Below are 22,080 nucleotides of genomic sequence, written 5' to 3'. Positions count from 1 at the left end.
CACAGTAGACGAGGAGGGCGACCAAGGAAAAAGGATAAGAATATTCCTCCTGGTAGCCCCCTTGGTGATATACTGGATGACTGGAATAAGTGGGAAACAACTAAAAAGTTAGATCAAGTGCGGGTGATTTATTACTGTGTGGAACATTGGCCAAAGAGGAAATTATAACAAAAAACCCTTAAAATGGCCCTGGTATGGAAGTAGAGATAAGTGGTTATGTAATTTATTATATCTGCAAGTGTGTAACCAAGAAAACCCTAATTCAGAAGAAGTAGAGTATGTTACTTGCTGGGTCAAATTCTTAGAAGGAGATTCCAAGGTATACAAACTAAAAAAGGATAAAGAGCAGAAATCAGAGGAAAAAGATAAAGAAAACGAGGGAGTTATTCAAAAGAGGCTGGATCCCCTGGACTATGTAGTCCCACCAACTCTTCTTCCAAACTATCAAGCCACCCTCCCCCACTAAACACCCAGCCTCCTGCTTCTCAAAACCTACCTTTATCCCCTCCAATGATCCCCACCTCTCCTCTATCTCCTCAGGGAATCTCCATGTCATTTTTACCTCCTCCAACAACCCCACTCTGTCATATATATCCACCCCTTGATGCTTTTCCCCCACCGCCTCCTATACCCACTAACCTGCAGCATGCTCAACCTGTAAGTCAGAATACAACACCTTTCCCTGAGAAAAAACCTCTGGATATATCCTCCAACCTAACAACTGTACCCTCCTGTGGCATTGTTTACAGGGATCCCAGGCTGAGGGAAGAGACGAGAAAGTTGACTCCATGTATCAGAAGGCTTGATTCATTATTTTATCATGTATAATATATTAAAACTATACTAAAAGAATAGAGGAAAGGATTTCATCAGAAGGCTAAGCTAAGAATAGAAAAGGAATGAATAACAAAGGCTTGTCTCTAACTGAAACAGTCTGGGCAGGTGAACTGTGATTGGCCATTATTTAGAAACAACCAGATGAGACCAATCACAGATTCCCCCTGTTACATTCCACAGCAGCAGATAAGAATTGTTTAAAGTTTGTTCTTGAGGCCTCTCAGCTTCTCACGAGGGAAAAATCCTAAGGAAATGATTTTTCATAGAACATGTCGGTGACACCCTCCCACAATGATAACAAAGAATTAGTGAGCCAATCAAATGACCCTTTAGATGCTGGCCCTTACTGTAATACCAAATCAAAAAGTTGTGTAAGGCCAGAGGTAAATCCATACAGGCTGTTCCCCCTGAGGGAAGTTCCACTAGGTGGGGGGGTAGGAGGAATAGTTTTTTGTAAATGCACCCCTGACCACTTCTGAAGTAAGAACATTTAAAAAGGAACTGGTTAGCCTTGTGGAAGACCCAATTGGTACAGCTCAGCAAATAGATTAGTTCCTGGGTCTCAATATATATACCTGGGGAGACCTGCATTCTATTATGAACATCCTCTTCTCCCCAGAGGAGATAGGCCTCATAAGGTCAGCAGGGATAAAGATCTGGGAGAAGGAGAACTGCACCGGACCCCTGGGTGAGCCAAAACTCCCTGTAGTGGATCCAAATTGGAATCCCAACCAAGAAGAGGGCTGGAGAAACATGAAAGACTACAGGACCCTAATTATAAGAGGCATAAAAGAATCTGTACCCAAAAGCAGCAATACTAAATTGGCATTTGATGGGAGTCAAGAAAAGGATGAGTCTCCAGGGGGAACATGGCTAAATTGATTAAAACAAAATTTTCAGTTACATTCCAACATTGATCCTGATGGACCAGAGGGCCAAGTACTATTAAAAGTACAGATTGTTACCAAAGCTTGGCCTGACATTAGACGGAAATTAGAAAAACTGGAAGACTGGCAAGAAAGGGGAATTAGCGATCTGTTAAGAGAAGCTCTGAAAATTTATTTAAGGAGAGATGAGGAGAACAGAAAAAAACTAAAAATTATGGTGGCAGTAGCAAGAGAAAGTGTAGGAATGGAAAGAGGGGAGCCAAAGGGGGAGCAGAAAATAAAGGAAAGCTGGGTCAATGGAAAAGACCACCATTAGATGATGTGTATTGCTATTACTGTGGTGAAAAAGGGCACAATAAGCAGTCCTGCGAAAAATTACAAATGGATGAAGCAATTGAGAAAGAACAGGACACCCTGGAGAAGATTCTGAGGGGACACAATGATTAGGGGTGTCAGGAGCTCTACACTCTGGGGAATGAGATCGGACACCAGATAGAGCCCCTGGTAAACTTAGAAATTGACCCCCAGAGAGAAGAATATCCGTTTTTAGTAGACACGGGTGCTGATCGATCCTTTGTGATGAAGCTCCCCAGAGGGGCTTAGCTAAGCAAAATGATTGGCTAAGTATGGGGAGCAAAAGGAGAACCGTTCGGAGTCCAGGTTATAGAGACCATGATTATAAAAGGCAATTCAAAGGAATGCAGGACTGATTTCCTTTATATCCCAAAATTAGGTTGTAACTTATTGGGGCGGGACTGGCAAGTAAAGATGGGAGTTGGAGTAGTGCCAAAAGAGGAGAGGATGGTATCTCAAATAATGTTATTAACTAAATGGGATATGGGAAAAATTACCCAATAGTCTGGAAGGAAGGAGGAGGGCAAGGGTTGTTAAATATCCCACCAATTGAGATAGAAACGCAGCCAGGAATCCCCCCCCTGTTAGGATAAAACAATATCCCATCTCCCCTGAAGGCCAGAGAGGACTAACACCTGGGATACAGGGACTCGTGGAGGAAGGCATACTAGAACCATGCATGTCACCACATAATACACCAATTCTAGCTGTCAAAAAGGCTGATGGAACCTATAGATTGGTGCAGGATTTGAGGGAAATTAACAAACCAACTATTTCCAGATATCCAATCGTGTCAAATCCATGTACCCTTCTTAGTCAAATTCCACAAGAACATTCATGGTTCTCAGTAATAGATTCGAAAGATGCTTTCTAGGCCTGTCCGTTAGAGGTGGGGAGCAGGAATTGGTTTGCCTTCAAATGGGAAGACCCAGGCTGCAAACGTAAACAACAACTTAGGTGGACCCGCCTCCCACAGGGAGTCACAGAGTCCCCTAACCTCTCTGGATGAGCCTTAGAGGATCTTATAGAATCCTTTGTACTTTGGGAAGAAATACAAATTCTGCAATATGTGGATGACCTACTAATATCAGACAAAGATCAAGAACAAGTCCAACAGGCCAGTATAAGTTTACTAAATTTCCTGGGAGAAAAAGGATTAAAAGTATCAAAGAAAAAAGTCCAATTTGTAGAAGAAGAGGTAAAGTACCTGGGGCACCTAATTGGAAAAGGGTACAAAAAGTTCAGTCCTGAAAGAGTTGTGGGGATGCTGTCAATTCCACCACCCAAGACTAAAGGAGATGTAAGAAACCTATTAGGTCTAATGGGCTATTGTAAATTATGGATTGATCAGTATACTTAAACTGTGAAATTTTTTAATGAAAATTATTAAGTCCAGAACCTGTAGCCTGGACTCTGGAGGATACCAAATGGTTCCAGAACTTAAAGGCTCGATTGAAGAAAGCCCCAGTTTTGAGTCTGCCTATTTAAGAAAACCATTTGATCTGTTTGTTCATGTTAATGAAGGGATAGTATATGGACTAATAACCCAAGACTGGGGAGGAAGCAGGAAGACGGTGTCTTATCTGTCAAAATTATTGGATCCAGTTGCAAGAGGGTGGCCAGCCTGTATTCAAGCTGTGGCAGCCACAGCTACCTTATTAGAAGGCACTCTAAAGCTTACACTCAATGGGAGGATTTGAGTACACACACCCCATGATTTGAGGACAGTGTTAAGCCAAAAAGCTCCTCAGTGGCTAACAGACAGCCGAATCCTGAGGTATGAAATAACCCTGATGAATGTGAAGAATCTAGAGATTGTCACCTCAAAATGCTTAAATCCTGCTCAATTCCTAACCGGGGAACCAATGAAAAATTTAGAGCATAATAGTATAGAGCTAATTGAGTTACAAACAAAAGTAAGAGAAGACCTAGAAAAAGACCCCTTACCATATGGAAGGATCCTGTATATAGATGGATCCTCGCAAATTGTAATGGGAGAAAGGGCATCAGGATATGCCATTATTGAAGCAGGGGAACTCAAAGAAAAAGGGAAATTGCCCTCAAATTGGTCTGCACAAAGTTGCGAGATATACGCCTTAAAAAGAGGTTTAGATTTATTAGTAGACGATAAATGGACAATCTACACGGATTCTCAATACACCTTTGGGATAGCTCATACCTTTGGAAAAATCTGGCAAGAGAGGGGATACCTTAACTCAAAAGGGGAAAAATCTGGCACATGAAAGCCTGCTCAGGGAAGTACTCGAATCCCTCAGAGGACCAAAAGAAATTGCCATAGTCCATATTAAAGGCCACCAAAAAGGGGATACCCCTGAAATCCAAGGAAACAAATTAGCAGACCTGGTGGCCAAAGAAGCAGCCTTAGAAATGGGGGACCCATAGTCCTGAGGGTAAAAGAAGACCTGGGCAAAATAAGGGAAGAGGGAGTACCAAGTTTCAATGACAAGGAGCTAAAAGAAATAGAGAAAATGGGAGGGGTAAAAACAGAGGATGGAAAGTGGCAGACCCCAGATGGGCAACAAATATTCAATCAAATAATAACCAGGAAAGTAATGGAAGAGATACACGGATTAACTCACTGGGGAACTCAAGGACTATGCGATCATTTCACGAAATATTACACGGGGATGGGAATATATGAAATAGCCAGATCCATCACAGGAGAATGTTTAACCTGCCAAAAAGGCAACAAAAAGTGATGCAAAAAACCACTCCAGGAGGGAGGAAATTAGCCATAAGACCTTTCCAGATGTCCTGGGATGACGTTATGATGCTTGTATCCCCATTCGTGTGTGCTGTTTATGCTGGATATTATGTTCTGTGCCTTCAAGACTGGCTCTGAAGAGTGAAAGTTTTGTTTTGGTTTCTTATCAGCCGCTCCCCCACAGCTGGCAGGGCACAGAGACGGGGCAGTACATAGTGCCGCTTTTGCTTTTTGCCCTGCTTTTCGCTTTGCTCTCGCTCTTGCTTCTGCTTTGCTCCTGCTTTGCTGCTTTTTTGCTTCTTCTCATTAGTTAGTTTAGCTAAACAGTCCAAATTTCTTCCTGGACTGTTTCTCCTTTCGTTTTTGGACCTACTCGAACCTGTTCCAGACTGGGACGTGGGAAACACCTAGAGTTTGCACCTTGTGGCCTGCAGCAGCTACCCCAGCACCGGAGGGACTGATAACAGAGCGACCACCCCCAAGAGAGACTTCCTGAATTTGTCATCTTTTTCAGAGCGGTGAAAGAGTGGTGTCATCCGGTTTTGTTCATTTTGTGTGCTGGGGAGTGCTGTGCCTGTTAAATAAACAGGTTCTTTCCACTTCTCTCTGAGGAATTCTTCCTGATTCGGTTGGGGGGAGGGGCCGTGTGGGTTTGCTTTCTGGAGGGGCTCCCCTTTGGGGATTCTCTCCCAAATTTGCCCTAAACCAGGACACCAGAGTATTCAGGTTGATTTTACTGAATTAAGTCCAGCCCAAGGATATAAACACCTATTGGTCATAGTTGACCATCTAACTCACTGGGTTGAAGCATTCCCCACGAGAAGGGAGCGACAAAAGTTCTCTTGGAAGAAATTATTCAGACATACGGGGTAGTAAATATTATTGATTCAGACCGTGGCCCCCACTTTACATCCAGTGTTCTGCAACAAGTCATCAGGGCATTGGGAATAAACTGGGAGTTACACACCCCTTGGCACCCTCAGAGTTCTGAGAGGGTCAAGAGGGTGAATCAAACCTTAAAGAATATCTTAACAAAATTGGTCTTAGAAACCCAATGGAATTGGGTCAAATGTTTACCACTAGCCCTGTTACAAATAAGAACGAGATCCAGAACAGATCTAGGGGTCTCTCCTTACAAAATGTTGTTTGGGCTGCCTTTTTTGCTTACCCCGTACAGTATTGAGGAACATCTAGAAGGGGGGATGACAATGCAAAAATATATAGAAACAGTAACAACAACCATAGAAGAACTAAGGAAAAAGGGCTACCTCCCCCAAACTTCCCCACTGAAGTGTAAAATAGATGGTATTAACCCGGGAGACTGGGTATTGAATAAATCATGGAAAAACCCTCCACTAACTGTTCACTTTGAAGGCCCCTTCCAAGTGCTGCTTACAAGAAACACTGCAGTAAGAACAAAGGAGTGGAGGTGGAATCATGCAAGTCGAGTGAATGGTCCAGTACAACCCCCAGCTGAGGCAAGCGAATGGACTATAGCCAACAGAAATGATATAGACTTGAAATTGGTCCTGAGGAAAACACCGAAAGAAGCGCAACCCTGAACACAACCCCCCGCCACGGGAAGCATCCACACTGTTATCCTTATATCCTTAAAGTTTGTTAATGTTTGTTATAGTTATAGTATAAGTTTAAGTTTTGTTCAGTTAAGTATTGACAATCTAAATGTGGCCTAGGTTGACTATATGATGCTTTTATCCCCAATTGTCTTGTTCCGTTTATGCTGAATAGTAAGTTTTGCACCTTTAAGACTTGCCCCAAGGATTGAGGGGGGGAGAGGAGGTGCGCAGTTTGTTTTCAGACACTGAACTCTCTCCTACACATTCCTGCTCCTGGACTGCGTTGTCTGCGGATGACCAGAGGGCAGGACAGGGCTCTCTTTTTTTTTTGCTTTTAGTTAGTTTAGCTAGCTGAGGCAAAGAAGTTCCCTGGACTGTGGTTTTTTCCTTTTTTCCCTTTCTTTGGACCTGTTCACACCTGCTCTGGACTGAACAACCATAAGAGCACCAGCAGATCGCATCGGTGGCCACCAGGCCGGGGCTTGGGCCACGGCATTTCCAGCGCCGGAGGGACTGATAAGGGACTGAGCGAGCTGAACTGGAATCTGGGGAGGGGACTTTCTGGGGATAGAGGAGAATCACAAGAAGTTCAGAGAGGAGATTAAGGAAGACCTTCTTCAAATCTCAGCAGTACAGATCAGAGGTTCTGGTGCTGAACACAGACGCTCCCCAGATGGAGAGAGAAGGTACACCCCACGAGCTGAGCTGTGGTTCTTCCTGCGTGATTGTGGAGAAAACATGAGGAGATGGGATGGAAAACCTACTGCTGCTCTGGTACAACGGGTGCATGAACTGAAGACTCAGGGTGGAAGAAACACCCTATTGTGACTGGCCCAGAGGCCCCATGCATTTTAGGCGTAGACTTCCTCCGAAGTGGGTATTTCAAGGACCCAAAGGGATTCAGATGGGCATTTGGAATAGCTGCTGTAGAGACAGAGGGCGTCAAGCAATTGAAAACCTTGCCTGGACTGTCAGAAAACACATCTGCAGTAGGACTTCTGAAGGTGGAAGAGCAAGAGGTGCCAATTGCCACCTCGATGGTGCACCGCCAGCAGTATTGGACGAATCGAGATGCGGTGATCCCCATCCACAAAATTATCTGTGAGCTGGAGAGCCAAGGGGTGGTCAGCAAGAGCCACTCACCCTTCAACAGCCCCATCTGGCCTGTGCGTAAATCTGAAGGATGATGGAGATTGACTGTGGACTACCGTGCATTGAATGAAGTGACTCCACCACTGAGCGCTGCTGTGCCAGACATGCCGGAACTCCAGTACGAGGTAGAGTCCAAGGCAGCGAACTGGTACACCACTATTGACATTGGCAATGCATTTTTCTCCATTCCTCTGGCAGCAGACTGCAGGCCTCAGTTTGCTTTCACCTGGAGGGGAATGCAGTATACCTGGAATCGATTGCCCCAGGGGTGGAAGCACAGCCCCACTATCTGCCATGGACTGATCCAGAGTGTACTAGAAAAGGGTGAGGCTCCAGAACATCTGCAATACATTGATGACATCATTGTATGGGGGAAGACGGCAGCAGAAGTGTTTGAGAAAAGAAAGGAAATTATCCAGATTGTCCTGAAAGCTGGCTTCACCATCAAAAAGACCAAAGTCAAGGGACCTGCTCAAGAGATCCAGTTTCTGGGAGTGAAGTGGCAGGATGGACGGCTTCAGATTCCTACAGATATCATTAACAAGATCATAGCTATGTCTCCACTGACCAATAAGAAGGAAACACAAGCTTTCCTAGGTACCATAGGCTTTTGGAGAATGCACATTCCAGAGTACAGTCAGATCGTGAGCCCTCTTCACCTGGTCACCCACAAGAAGAACAATTTCCACTGGGGCCCTGAGCAGCAACAAGCTTTTGCCCAGATCAAGCAGGAAATTGCCCATGCAGTAGCCCTTGGTCCAGTCAGGACAAGACCAGATGTGAAGAACATGTTCTGCTCTGCAGCCGAGAACCATGGCTTGTCCTGGAGCCTCTGGCAGAAGGTGCCTGGGGAGACTCGGGGTCGGCCACTTGGATTTTGGAGTCGAAGCTACAGAGGGTCCGAAGCCAACTCTACTCCAACCGAGAAAGAAATCTTGGCTGCCTATGAAGGAGTCCAAGCTGCCTCAGAGGTGATTGGCACGGAAGCACAACTCCTCCTGGCACCCTGACTGCTGGTGCTGGGGTGGATGTTCAAAGGCAAGGTTCCTTCCACTCACCATGCCAGTGACGCTACATGGCGCAAGTGGATTGCCCTTATCACTCAGCGCGCCCTTATAGATAAACTGAATCGCCCTGGGATTTTGGAGGTAATTACAAATTGGCCCGAGGGTGAGAATTTCGGTGTCACAGATGAAGAACCAGAACCAGTGACATGAGCTGAAGAGGCTCCTCCATATAACCAGCTGCCACCAGAGGAAACACGCTACGTTCTTTTCACAGATGGTTCCTTTCGCATCGTAGGGATGAAGCGGAAGTGGAAAGCAGCCGTATGGAGCCCCACACGAAAGGTCGCTCAAGCTACCGAAGGAGAAGGTGGATCAAGTCAACTTGCTGAACTCAAAGCTGTTCAGCTGGCCCTGGACATTGCTGAGAGAGAGAAATGGCCAAGGCTCTACCTTTACACTGATTTATGGATGGTAGCTGATGCTCTGTGGGGATGGCTGGAGAGGTGGAAAGAGGCCAATTGGCAACGTAGAGGAAAACCAATTTGGGCTGCTAATGAGTGGAAAGACATCGCTACCAGGGTAGGGAAGCTACCTGTGAAGGTCCGCCATGTAGATGCCCATATCCCCAAGAGCAGAGCTAATGAGGAGCACCAACAGAATGAGCAGGTAGACCAGGCTGCAAAGATAGGGGTGTCAAAGATAGACCTAGATTGGGAACACAAGGGAGAGTTATTCCTAGCTCGGTGGGCCCATGATGCCTCAGGCCATCAGGGCAGGGATGCCACCTATAAGTGGGCACGAGACCGAGGGGTGGATCTAACTATGGACAGTATTTCTCAGGTTATCCATGACTGTGAGACGTGCTGCCATCAAGCAGGCCAAGAGGGTGAAGCCCCTGTGGTATGGTGGGCGGTGGTCCAAGTACAAGTATGGGGAGGCCTGGCAGATCGACTACATCACACTGCCCCAGACATGCCAAGGCAAGCACTATGTGCTGACCATGGTAGAAGCCACCACTGGATGGTTGGAAACCTACCCTGTGTCTCATGCCACTGCCCGTAACACCATCCTGGGCCTTGAAAAGCAAGTCCTGTGGAGACATGGAACCCCCGAGCGGATTCAGTCAGACAACGGGACTCATTTCAAGAACAGCCTTATCAACACCTGAGCTAGGGAACATGGCATTGAGTGGGTGTACCATATCCCCTACCATGCACCAGCTGCAGGGAAAGTGGAGAGGCACAATGGACTGTTGAAAACCACTTTGAAAGCGTTAGGTGGGGGATCTTTCAAAAACTGGGAGCAGCATCTGGCAAAAGCCACCTGGCTAGTTAACAGCCGAGGCTCTACTAACTGAGTGAGCCCTGCCCAGTTTGAGTCCCTGAATATAATAGATGGAGACAAAGTCCCAGTGGTACATGTCAGAGGTCTGTTAGGGAGGATGGTGTGGATCAATTCTGCCTCAAGTACAGACAAACCCATCTGTGGGGTTTTCTTTGCTCAGGGACCAGGTTGCACATGGTGGGTAATGCAAAGAGATGTAGCGACACGATGTGTACCTCAGGGAGATCTGATCGTTGGGTGAGAATGATATGCAAATATCATTGTTTTCTATGTTATTGCCCTTGTCTGTACACTAAACCGTATAGACATGAGATAAGAGGAAATTGTTTGATGATATGGGCATAAGGGGTGGAATTTCCTAGGGTGACTGTTATCCCCATTCCCGTGTGTAATTTATGCTGGTTATTATGTTCTGTGCCTTTAAGACTGGCAGGGGGAAAGTTTTGTTTTGGGCCTCTTATCAGCCACTCAGCGGGACATCCAGATAGCACCAGCACATAGTGCTGCTTTTTTTGCTTTTTGCTCTGCTTTTTGCTCTCGCTCTTGCTTCTGCTTCGCTTCTGCTTTGCTTGCTCTTGCTTTTTTTCCCCTCTTCTCATTAGTTAATTTAGCTAAACAGTCCAAATTCCTTTATGGACTGTCTCCCCTCCCCTGTTTGGACCTGCCGAACCTGCTCCGGACTGGGATTTGGAAACACCGAGCAACTGCCCCAGCACCGGAGGGACTGATAACAGTGACCACCCCCAGGAGAGACTTTCTGAGTTTGTCATCTTTTTTCAGAGTGGTGTAATCCGGTATTGTTCATTGTGTGTGCTGGGGGGTGCTGTGCTTGTCAAATAAACAGGTTCTTTCCCCTTCTCTCTGAGGAATTCTTCCCGAAGCGGTTGGGGGGAGGGGCCGTGTGTGTTTGTTTTCTGGAGAAGCCCTTTTTGGGGATTCTCTCCCAAATTTGCCCTAAACCAGGACACCTGGATACAGTTGTGATCCTCCTTTAAGGCTCCTTTCTCGGGACTAGTTAAACAGGACGCTGGGTTCTCAATTCTAAATCTTCTTGTTCCATTTTGCACTGCAACAGCTTATTGCCAGTCATCCACGTAGAACTTGGTGGTGGACTTTAACAATCCTGCCATCAGTTATCATCAAAGCTGTGCCTGCGCAGCTCTGCAGACAACAGAGCCTCAGTTATCCTTAGAGCAAACAATGGGGCCATCTCCTCTCTTCGCAAACATCCCAGCACCAGAATTCCCCCCAGCACAGACCTATATTCAGAGGACCATGCAGCCCGCTACAATTCTGGGTACCTTCAGCACAAGTAGAAATAGCCCATGTATTCTCTCTGCTTGGCAAATAGTCCCACTGTTCCAAGCCTGGGCAGAAAAATAGCACTTCCAAAGAGTATTTCCACCAGTCTTTGCAACCAGTCCATATACAATTCCAATTCCTTTTCCAGGCCTGGGAGAGCTAAAGCTGGGACATCAATCAACATTTCCCCTAATTTTATCAAGGTCTGCTTTCCTACTGATGTCTATACAACAACATTGTGACTATCCTGGGTTAAAAAGCCATAGAATACAGTCCTTAATCCAGGTCTTGTCATACCCTATTAATCCTAAAAATTGCTACAGCTCCCCTTCAGTCTTGGGCAACAGCACCTCCAAGACTCCCCGGACCCCCTCTGGGCCAACACCCCCCAAAGCCCTAAGTCAAAATGAGCCCCAAAAATTCAACCTTTGTCAGGAAAATTAATCCACAGACACCAGAGGTTTATGTTGAAAAAGGAGACAGAGCAGTCCTGTTACTTTATTCAAATAAAGGGAGATGTCATGGGCATTTTCCATGGGGTCGCTCAAATTGTTAGAGGATGCAGCCTCCTTTTTATCCCTAATTTCCCAACTGCATGTCCCTCTCTCTTTCCCCATTGGCTGAGGTACTTGAAAGGTACAAACTTCCCAAAATGCCTAATATCTAAGACCACCTTCTAATGTATACCCCGCCTTTATCTTTTCCTTGTGCCACTCAGTGGAATTCCTTATGGAATTTATGGTTCTTCCCACTGTTTCTTTCTTTTCTCAGTATCCAGTTTTATTTATCAGCAGACCTACAGTTTGTAAAAACAAGTCTCTCTCATTCCATTCATCAATCAGTGGAATCCTTCCCATTGTTTCTTTTATCTCAGTGCTAGTTTTATCTGCCAGCAGACCCACAGTTTGTAAAGACAAGTCTCTCATTCCTTTCATCTTCACCACAGTGCCTTCCTTTCAGACACTCCAAGCCTCCCCTTCAGCCAGAAAACTCAATAATTTCACAGTGGCTTCCCCTACCACCTCCGCACATTCTCTTGATAGGAGAAAGCCTTTCACATACTGCAATAACCCAATTCCTAGGGATGAAGTAAATTAACCTCTTCTCCCCCTTGTTCCCACTCAAAGGCAAAATACAGTTTACTATGCTCTGTGTTATAGATGCATATTATAAAATTGGCTTTTCACAAATATTAAAATGGATGCTATATGTATAATGTTTGTAAAATAAAAGAAGCTACAGCTTCTTAGCCGGATAGCTGGTTCCCCGTAGGGTAAGTGCCCCAGGCAAGCAGTCTCAAGGCCGGACACCTCAGCCCTCTGGAGGCTGGGGTTCCCTAGGCCAGACTGCGGCACAGCCGTGGCCCCTAGCAAGCTTAGTGATTGTCAGCTCTCAGTGAAAGTCAGCTCTTTTATGGTTTCAGCTCTTAGCTTGCTCGTAGGGGCTGTGGCTGGCCGTGGCTCCTGGAAGGCAGACGAAAATGAGAGAGGAGAAGGTGGCTAAGAGTGTTCGACGATGGTTTATTCTGAGGGTCTCGCAGAGGTTCTTGAAGCTGCTCTTCTAAAGAAATGGGCCAAGACAGCCTCTTTTATAGGGTTAGGGAGGATTGAAAACTGACCAATTGTAAGGGTTAGGGAAACTAGCCTATGGGGTCACAGAGAGATAAGCAGGCCTGGAGGACCAGAGTGAGGACTCCTGGTTAAATTCCTATGACTCAGCAAATACCTATCTCTAAACATCCCTCTGTGGGAACTCAGCACATCACTCCTGATGTCCAGAGCTACCGAGAGAACCCCTGGGGGGGCTCGGGGGCCTTGGAATGTTGCCAAAAGCACTTGGTGGCTTGATTTTGATCCATCTAGGGATGTGCCACCGATGTATGAGGAGATGGAACCTGTGGGAATTACTCGGGTGTGAATGGTGAAGGGAAAACGTAGTTATAGGGTAAATTACAGATTTTGGGGTTTTGGTACAGGGGGGTTATGGAGACAAGATGGAGGAAACAAGGCATGTCACAAGACTCTTCTTTCTTCTTCTTGTCGTCCATCTTCTGGTGTGGTGTTGGCACTTGGGGATTGGTCTGGGGTGAGAGTGTATCCGGTGACGAGGGTGATAAGTGTTGGGGATAAAAAGTAAATATGATATAGGTAGTTTTTGATATAAAAGATGTGCCCGCCTTGGGGGAAGGTCAGAGTGCCTTTGGCTGCCGTGCTGGTCAGATCCCAGTTGGGCAGAGAAGGGACTTTATAGATAAGATATAATAAACAATTCTGAAGACCGAAAAAACCCTGGAGTCCAGACCCATTTTTTGAGATCCAGCCTGCCAGAATCATCCTAAGCATGTGTGGGAGCAGAGACGAACAGCCGAACCCCATATCCCTCCACAGAGCCGTAGCCGGCCCTGCGTCTGCTAAAACTCCACTTTCTGTTTTTAGAAAAAAGACATTTCCTATGGTTCTTTTAAAACAATGAACAAGGCATGAAAACATAGCTAATACAATAACAACTACAAGGAGAACCCACAACATCCCCTTAACCAAAGATGCAACCCATCCTGTTAATCCCCATTGACCAAAAAAGTCATTAACCCAGTCGGGGGTTTTTTTCTACTTTCAAGTCCTTCACAAGATCTTTCAGTTTCTGGATGTTCGCATGGATGGATTCTGACTGTGAAGAGAGATTGAAGCAGCACATCCCTTCAAAGTCTTCACAACCGCGTCCGTGGGCAAGCAGCAGGAAGTCAATCGCAGCTCGATTCTGGAGAGAAGCACGTCTTGTGGTTTCTTCTTCCTTTAGGAGGTCGCTCAGGGCAGCAGATGTAGCGTTAGCTTGTTTACTGAGCCAGCACCCAAGGTGATTTATTTCACCGAGGGCTTTAGCTGCAGCTACCTAGGGTAGGAATAAGGAAACAGCAATCTTTTTGGGTTTGTTCCAATCGTATAGTTTGGGATCGCAATTTTCGTCAAATTCAGTGTAGGATCTTTTGTGGCATTTTGATTCACTATCTTTTCTCCATTTATGTAACAGTGTGATGTTTGGAGTAAGAGTAGAAAGTTTTCCAAGTGTACAGGGACCTCCCTGGAGTCGGGAGGGGATCCCAGCCCAAACTCTGTCACCACAGATGAGAAATGTACCCTTAGGTAATACTTTAGGGTAGAGAGAGGACACAGATATCACACGAGCAGTGTAATTACACCAGTCGGGATAGTTATAGGCTTTGTTAATGGGTGATATGTCTTTTTGATATGTATTTTTTGTCTGATCAATTTCTGGCCAATTGTTTTTCGGGCATCTAAAGTAAAATTTAACACAGTATGCGGCCTTGGAGGACCCCAGCAGATCCAGTTCTTGGGGTTCATCTAAAGCATTAGGCAGCATTTTTGTCCACTCGTCCCAAGTATCTGCCAGGTTGGGTCTCTTACCTGTGGTGCGGAGGAGCTCTGAGTTATAGATAGGCCAATCATCTGCTACAAAGGGAATCCCTACTAGACATGTGGAAAGTGGGTTATCAATGCTTCCCACGGATAAGCACAAGTTATCCTGTTTTAATGTCTTTGCTAAGGTTACCCAAACATTATGGCTAGGCTGTGGGCTAATCCAGCCGAAGGCACGCGGTACGGTGAAGCACATCCAGGCAGCAGTGAGGACAGCACCAACGGAGATATTTTTCATCTTTGGACAGGAATGGGGCTTCTGATACGGAATATAAGCAAAATGTGTTATCTTTATAGTGGGAGGGGAGGGCTAACTCCTTTGTTCTTTTCACTATTCCTTTCCCTCCTCCCCCCTTTTTTATTTTTACTAAGCTAAAGAAGAGGGATAAGAGTAAGGGGTATTGAAAAAGAGTCAAGGAAATGGGATAATAGAGTTTTTTTGAGGTATATAAGAGGTAACAACATATAGTTCAGAGTACACTTTGTGTTCAGGCTATCAACAGTTTAACGCAGCAGAATATTATTCAGCTTTCTTCTTTGTCTGCTGTCTCGTGATGTGGCGGTCTGTTCTTCTGTTTGTGGGTATTCGGCGATGTCTTCGTCTCCAGGCAGAACTGGTTTGATTTTTCGGAGGATCTGTGTTTGTCTCAGGAGAATTCTTGTCATCTTTTGTCGTGTTTGCAGTACCTATGTACGGATTTATATTTTTTCCTGGGTACCATCTTGGACCAGAGGGTAGTTGCACACACGCATATCCTCGGCCCCAGGTAATTAGCTGGAAAGGTCCAGAGATTTGGTGTGTTTCAGGGTCTTTCACGAGCACAGGTGGTTTCTCAGTAAGCTTTGCTTGCGTGGAATTAGCAAAATGGCGAAATACTGGCGGGTCAGGCTCTGATGCTGTACGGTTCAGGAAGCTGATAACATAGAGAGCCTTGCAAAGTCTTTCTACTGGAGATTTGATACTCGTGTCTAAGTTCTGTTGATTGAGGACCCTTTTGAGGGTTTGATGTGTTCTTTCCATGATGGATTGTCCTGTGGGGTTTACAGGTATGCCTGTTTTGTGTGCAATGCCCCAATCACTGAAAAAGTCCTTTAACTTGCGAGAAGTATTGGCAGGTCCATTATCTGTTTTGATCTCCTTTGGTACCCCAAGGATGGCAAAGGCAAGGAGAAAATGTTTTATTGCATGCTGTGCAGTTTCTCCTAGATGCGATGATGCAAATACTGCTCCTGAAAACGTGTCGACCGATACATGCACATATTTTGACCTTCCAAAAGGTGTGAAATGAGTCACATCTGTCTGCCACAACTGGCAGCTGTTCAGACCTCGGGGATTGACTCCCATCCCCATGGATGGTATCTGATAGCTTTGACAGTTCAGACATGTAGCAACAATAGCTTTAGCTTGATCTTTTGAAAGTTTGAACATTCTAACAAGGGCAGGTACATTTTGATGAAAAAACGCATGTGACAACTTTGCCTGGGCAAAGATGTTAGGAACATTAGCAGTTTGTACTGCCATGGCTAATGCATCCGCTCTCCTGTTCCCATCTGCAATAAAACCTGGGAGGTCGGTGTGGGACCTCACATGCATTATATGGTAAGGTCGCTTTCTGTAAGAAATTAAGTATATTAATTTAGACATCAATTGGTACAACGTTGGATTGGAAACCTTTTTGAGAAGAGCATGTTCTGCTCTCATAGCTATACCCGCAACATAGGCTGAATCTGTAACCAGATTAAAAGGTTCATCTTTGAATCTTTCAAAGGTTCTGACAACAGCTGCTAACTCCGCAATTTGTGGAGATCTCTCCACTATTTGTATGTCAGACTCCCATTTTTGTGATTGGGGGTCCATCCACGTCATAACAGACTTGTGGGATGACCCTGAACCATCTGTAAAGATGGTTCGAGCTTTGAGAGGTTCCGTACTTTGAACTGATTTTGGGGTCAAATGAAAAGATACATTAAAAAGTTTGTGTTTTAGGAACTGAACTGAAATTTGGCCTGGATAACTGTCTAGGGCAAACTGGAGACTTTGATTGGTTTGGAGCAAATCCTCCAAGTCCTCAGTGGTTATTGGCAAGTAAATGCAGTTGAAGTCACACCCTGCAAGAGAGCAGAGGCAAGTTCTAGCCTTTTTTATTAAATGTGCCATGATTTCCTGGTAGGTGGTAATTGTCTTTGTAGGTTGGTTGCTAGTAAAAATCCATTCCAGGATCAGCAAAGGGTCTCGAAGCTGAGAGTCCCATTGGAAAATCAGTCCATGGAATCGAGGTGCTTTTCCCAGGATGACGAACTGGAAAGGCAGGCTGGTCTCGAAGCGATGAGCCTTGCATGAGGATAGGGCTTCCTGGACCTTGATGATGGAACCTCGGGCTTCAGTTGTGTAAAGGGTGCATGGAGAATCCAGGTCTTTGCTGCCACACAAAAGGTTGAAAAGAGGAGCAAGATCTTCTGTAGTTAAACCCAGCAAAGGATGAACCCAGTTGATAGATTCGCTTAAGCTGTGTAAGTCTCTCATGGTTTTTGGGTTGTCTCGTATGGAGAGCAGCTGGGGTACGATGGTCCTTTCCTGGATCTGGACTCCAAGGTAGGTCCATGGGCTGGTGTACTGTATTTTGTCCTCACAAATCTCAAATCCTGCCTTCACTATGGTTTCGATGGTCGTTTTGATCGCTTCCTCTAAGTAACCCTTATCGGATGAACAAACTAAAATATCGTCCATATAGTGGTAGATGATAGCAAGTGGAAATAGTTCCCGAACTGGTGACAGGATGTGAGCAACATACCACTGGCATATAGTCAGAGAGACTTTCAGACCTTGAGGGAGAAAACGCCCATGATATCTTTTGAGTGGGGGCTCTTTATTGAGAGAAGGTACAGAAAATGCAAATTTTTCAGCATCATTAGGATGTAACGGAATGCTGAAAAAACAGTCCTTAATATCTATGATAGCAAGTGACCAGTCTCTGGGCAGCATCGATGGGGAGGGCAGGCCAGGCTGGAGAGATCCCATGTCCTCGACGACCTCGTTGATCTTGCGAAGGTCTTGGAGCAGCCTCCACCTGCCCGTTCCAGGTTTAGGTAGTACGAAAACTGGAGGGTTCCAAGGGCTGGTAGACTCTACGATGTGGCCTTTGTCGAGCTGTTCCTTTACCAGATCTTGTAATGCACGCAGCTTTACATCAGAGAGGGGCCACTGAGGGGTCCAGATGGGTTTATGGCATTTCCAGGTTAAGCAAGGAGTCTCTGGCAGTGCACGTGCCCCAAATTAAAAATCCGTAGTGGGAATGCAAAGAGTAGCACCCCATTGGGATAGAACATCTCTGCCCCAAAGGGTGATTGGAGCCCTTACCACAAATGGGCGAATGGTTATCAGCTTGCCTTCAGGTCCTTCAATGAGGATGTTGTTCTTGCTTCGCATGGATACAGTAGCCCCACCAATTCCCGAAATCATGCCTGCAACGGGTTGTAGGTCCCAGTGTGAAGGCCAGTCTGAGCAAGCGATGATGGTAACGTCAGCACCCGGTGTCCAGCATTCCTGGTAGGTGGATCCTCTCCCCTTTGTAGTTAAGACCGCACTCGATGGTAGGCTTGCTCGGACCCACAACTTGTGCCCACATTGCTGTAGGGTTGAGAGGAACCTGTTCCCTGTGATTTTTTGGGAGTAGAATGTCACCGACATGTTTTATGAAAAATCCTTTCCTTAGGATTTTTTCCCTCCTGAGAAGCTGAGAGGCTTCAGGAACAAAATGTAAACAATTCTTATCTGCTGCTGTGGAATGTACCAGGGGTAATCTGTGATTGGTCTCATCTGGCTGTTTCCAATTAAGGGCCAATCACAGATCACCTGCCCAGACGGTCTCGAGCAGAGACAAGACTTTGTTATTCATTCCTTTTCTATTCTTAGCTTAGCCTTCTGATGAAATCCTTTCCTCTATTCTTTTAGTATAGTTTTAATATATTATCTATCATAAAATAATAAATCAAGCTTTCTGATACATGGAGTCAACTTTCTCGTCTCTTCCCTCATCCTGGGACCCTTGTGGACAATACCACAGTAGAAAGGCTTGTGCGATTGGAGTTTCCTTTGAAAGAAAAAATGGTAAGTCCATGCAGCACACCTGGACAAGAATCTCTTGTCCTGGGAGCACTGATTTCACTTCTGGAACAACAAAAATTTCCTTTGGGCTATTAAGCGAATCACCTATAATTAAGATGTCAGAAGGACCACCTTTTGGTCCATATTTGCCTGTGGGAACATGATAAACCTTCTCATTTTTAAAGTCAATAGACAGAGCAGTTACCAGTTGGCGATGGGTTCCCATCTGGATCGCGTCGATTGTTGGAACCTCCTCCTGTGGTGCTGGATCTCCTGGGACAGAGCGTGGTTGGGTCTGGGTGGCCTTTGATTTGTTGTCATAGCCCGGGGCTCCACCGGGCTGCGCGAGGTGTTTCCCGGACGCTGTTGGTAGCGGTGCTGGTACTGGAGTCTTTGATAGGTGTAACGAGGATATCGGGGAGGTGTCCTTTCTGGACAATCCTTTATGTAATGACCTATGTTACTGCAGTGATGGCATCGAGCCTGTTCTTTAGAGGCTATTACTGCATATGCACCAGAGACACCTTCAGCAATGCCCTTAGCAACAGCTTGGGCCACTGTATTATCAGTGGACAAGTGGCGTGTACAACATTCCAGCATTTGCTCTATGGTAGGGTCTGTATCTATAGGTAAAGACCTCAGGATTGTTTTACATTTTGCATTTGAGTTACTCATGGCAAGCTTACATAAGAGTTCCTTTCTTGCCTCTGGACTCTCTATCTGTTTTTCCAAAGCGTCTTTAATCCTGTCCACAAATTTGATAAAGCTTTCATCTGCTCCTTGCTTAATAGTAGAAAAACGAGAACTAGGCATAGATTCATCATTGATAAATAATAATGAGGTTTTTGCTGCGAGACCCACATCTTGGAGAGCATCCTTATTCAATGTCTCAAGCTGGTCAGCTGGTTTCTTTAACTCGCCTTCCTCAGCCAGCTGTTCTACTGTAAAATTTGTTTTATCAGCATCTGCTGAATAAGAGTCCAGTAATGTTTTTAATTGTTTTTTCCAATGCCTTTCCCATAACATGTATTCAGCTGGCGAAAGCAGGCAATGCGATATGTTTTTAATATCGTGTGGAAGCAAAACATGTGCTGAGAACATAGCTTCTAAGAAATTTCTAAAAATATGTGAGCCTCTACCATGTTCTTTAGCTATATTTCTTAATTGTACAAGTTCCTTATTTGAGTTAGGCCTCCACGTCTTATTAGCAGACTCTCCACCATTCCTCCCCTGTCTGTATTCCACCGGAAAGGTGTTTGTTTTTTCTGCCATCTGCCAATTGCCTGCCTTGGTCGCCTCTATTTTAATTAAAGCCCAAGGATCAATTTGTAAAGAATCAGTCTCCGAATCAGTAGAACTACTGTTATTCTCCAATAAGGAGTTAGGGCGGGCAGACCGTAGCCTGTGCTTTTTGTAGCACTTTGAAGTGGGTTTATTCAAAAGCTTTCTATTTTGTGAGGAAGCACCAGGCGTTTGACCAGAGGGAGTCATTGAAACTGGAGTGGCACCACAGCAAACACAGACATGGGGGGGGGGGTGACACCATGAGGGGTCCCGGAGATAAGGCAGGGGTTGCATTGAGAGTGGGAGGAGGATTGGGTAACATGAGAATGGGGAGAAGAGGCAGGCAGGGCCGGAGGGGCAGCCAGATTGGTATGCGACCTCTTGAATGCATGGCTGGGCCCCGAAGGTTGTCCCATGAAAAGACTGGAAGCAGGAAGGGAACTCGAGTTTCCAGGAGCGGGAACGGATGAAACTGAGCTTTGAATCGGTAACGCCGCGACCAAGGGGGAAGGGAGAGGAGCAGGGCCGGGGGTGGGGGAAACAGGAAGAGGGGCGGGGGGAAGAGGGGGAGGTGGAGGAGTGGGCTGTGGCACGAGGGAAGGAGGGGCGGATGTCTGGGTGGCCGAGATAAGGACAGGAGAGAAAACAGGGGCCCCCCCGCAAAAGAATTTCGATGGTTATCCGGCTCATTAGCATGTAAAAGAACCTCTGCTTCTGTTACGGAATCAAGGTTCCTTTTCATAGATTTTTCGACCGCTTTCGTTATAACATGAAAAAGAGGCATGTACACCCTTACAGAAAAGTCCTGGTTTGTCTGTAAGTTATGTATTGTTTTCCCAATCATATCCCAAAAAGAATTTTTTGTAATTATTTCTGTGTTAGTATCAGGAAACTGAGAAAGTATCCATTTTATAAATTTCTTTAGGTTAGTCTTGGAAAGTTTACCACGTGATAAAGGAAAGTTATTAGTAGATAAGATTTCTAGGATTAGTAAATATAAATCTCTCTCAATAGGGGATAACCTTAAACTTGAAATTTTCATCCCTATGTTATGAATTCCCCTCCAGCAGCTAAAACGAGAAAAAAATAGAAAAAAAACCCCAAAAAATTCCCAGAAAAATTTCTAGCACACTTAGAGGCTGGTATAAACTTACATATTTCTTCAGCCGTGGGTCAAAAGGCTACTGGAAGGCGTCTGCTGGGCTGTCTCCTCGGAACTTGGTCCAGATGACTGATCTGAGGTTCGAATCGACCCCCCTGCTAGGAAATCCAGCTAGAACATGGGATAACTTCGCAGGGAGACGCAAAAGAACAGCAGTTACAGTTTCTCGGAGAGAAACGCTGCTCCGTCAGTGAAGAGTGTCTCCTTCACCTGTTCGATGTGTCAGATGTAAAATAAATGATGCCACAGGGGCTAGCTTCTTAGCCGGATAGCTGGTTCCCCGTAGGGTAAGTGCCCCAGGCAAGCAGTCTCAAGGCCGGACACCTCAGCCCTCTGGAGGCTGGGGTTCCCTAGGCCAGACTGCGGCACAGCCGTGGCCCCTAGCAAGCTTAGTGATTGTCAGCTCTCAGTGAAAGTCAGCTCTTTTATGATTTCAGCTCTCAGCTTGCTCGTAGGGGCTGTGGCTGGCCGTGGCTCCTGGAAGGCAGACGAAAATGAGAGAGGAGAAGGTGGCTAAGAGTGTTCGACGATGGTTTATTCTGAGGGTCTCGCAGAGGTTCTTGAAGCTGCTCTTCTAAAGAAATGGGCCAAGACAGCCTCTTTTATAGGGTTAGGGAGGATTGAAAACTGACAAATTGTAAGGGTTAGGGAAACTAGCCTATGGGGTCACAGAGAGATAAGCAGGCCTGGAGGACCAGAGTGAGGACTCCTGGTTAAATTCCTATGACTCAGCAAATACCTATCTCTAAACATCCCTCCACAGAGCCGTAGCCGGCCCTGCGTCTGCTACACCCAGTGGCACGGGGTTTCTCCGAGCAGAGACGTGGTGGTTTCCCCAACCTGCCAGCACAAAGGACCCTGGGAGGTGGGTCCATGTGGAATGGTGTGTGTGGCCACGCTTGGTGCAGCA

At 45.8% G+C, this 22,080-nt stretch overlaps 2 protein-coding genes across 2 annotated transcripts in view; one reads left to right on the top strand and one right to left on the bottom strand.

Moving 5' to 3' along the window:
* LOC127060974 (Friend virus susceptibility protein 1-like) overlaps nt 1–22,080 on the top strand; it is a 1,102,452-nt gene that overhangs the window by 407,573 nt on the left and 672,799 nt on the right. The window lies entirely within an intron of this gene.
* Nucleotides 18,131–20,497, bottom strand: LOC127060969 (uncharacterized). Its single transcript, XM_050986375.1, has 2 exons — nt 18,930–20,497; nt 18,131–18,273 (listed from the first exon to the last, which is right to left on the bottom strand). Exons 1-2 carry the CDS (start codon nt 20,300–20,302, stop codon nt 18,141–18,143), a joined length of 1,506 nt encoding a protein of 501 aa, XP_050842332.1. The 5' UTR covers nt 20,303–20,497; the 3' UTR covers nt 18,131–18,140.

Source organism: Serinus canaria, chromosome W (assembly GCF_022539315.1).
Source record: "Serinus canaria isolate serCan28SL12 chromosome W, serCan2020, whole genome shotgun sequence".
NCBI classification, from domain to species: domain Eukaryota; kingdom Metazoa; phylum Chordata; class Aves; order Passeriformes; family Fringillidae; genus Serinus; species Serinus canaria.
The sequence above is the reverse complement of the archived record's forward strand: the minus strand, read 5'-3'. Positions and strand labels throughout refer to the sequence as shown.

Excerpts from the sequence above, each read along its gene's own strand:
- LOC127060969 (XM_050986375.1), bottom strand. The coding sequence starts at position 20,302 with ATGCAACCCCTGCCTTATCTCCGGGACCCCTCATGGTGTCACCCCCCC. Across the intron at positions 18,274-18,929 it reads TGGGAACCCATCGCCAACTG|GGAACAGGTTCCTCTCAACC; the intron begins GTAACTGCTCTG and ends AAAAAATCACAG.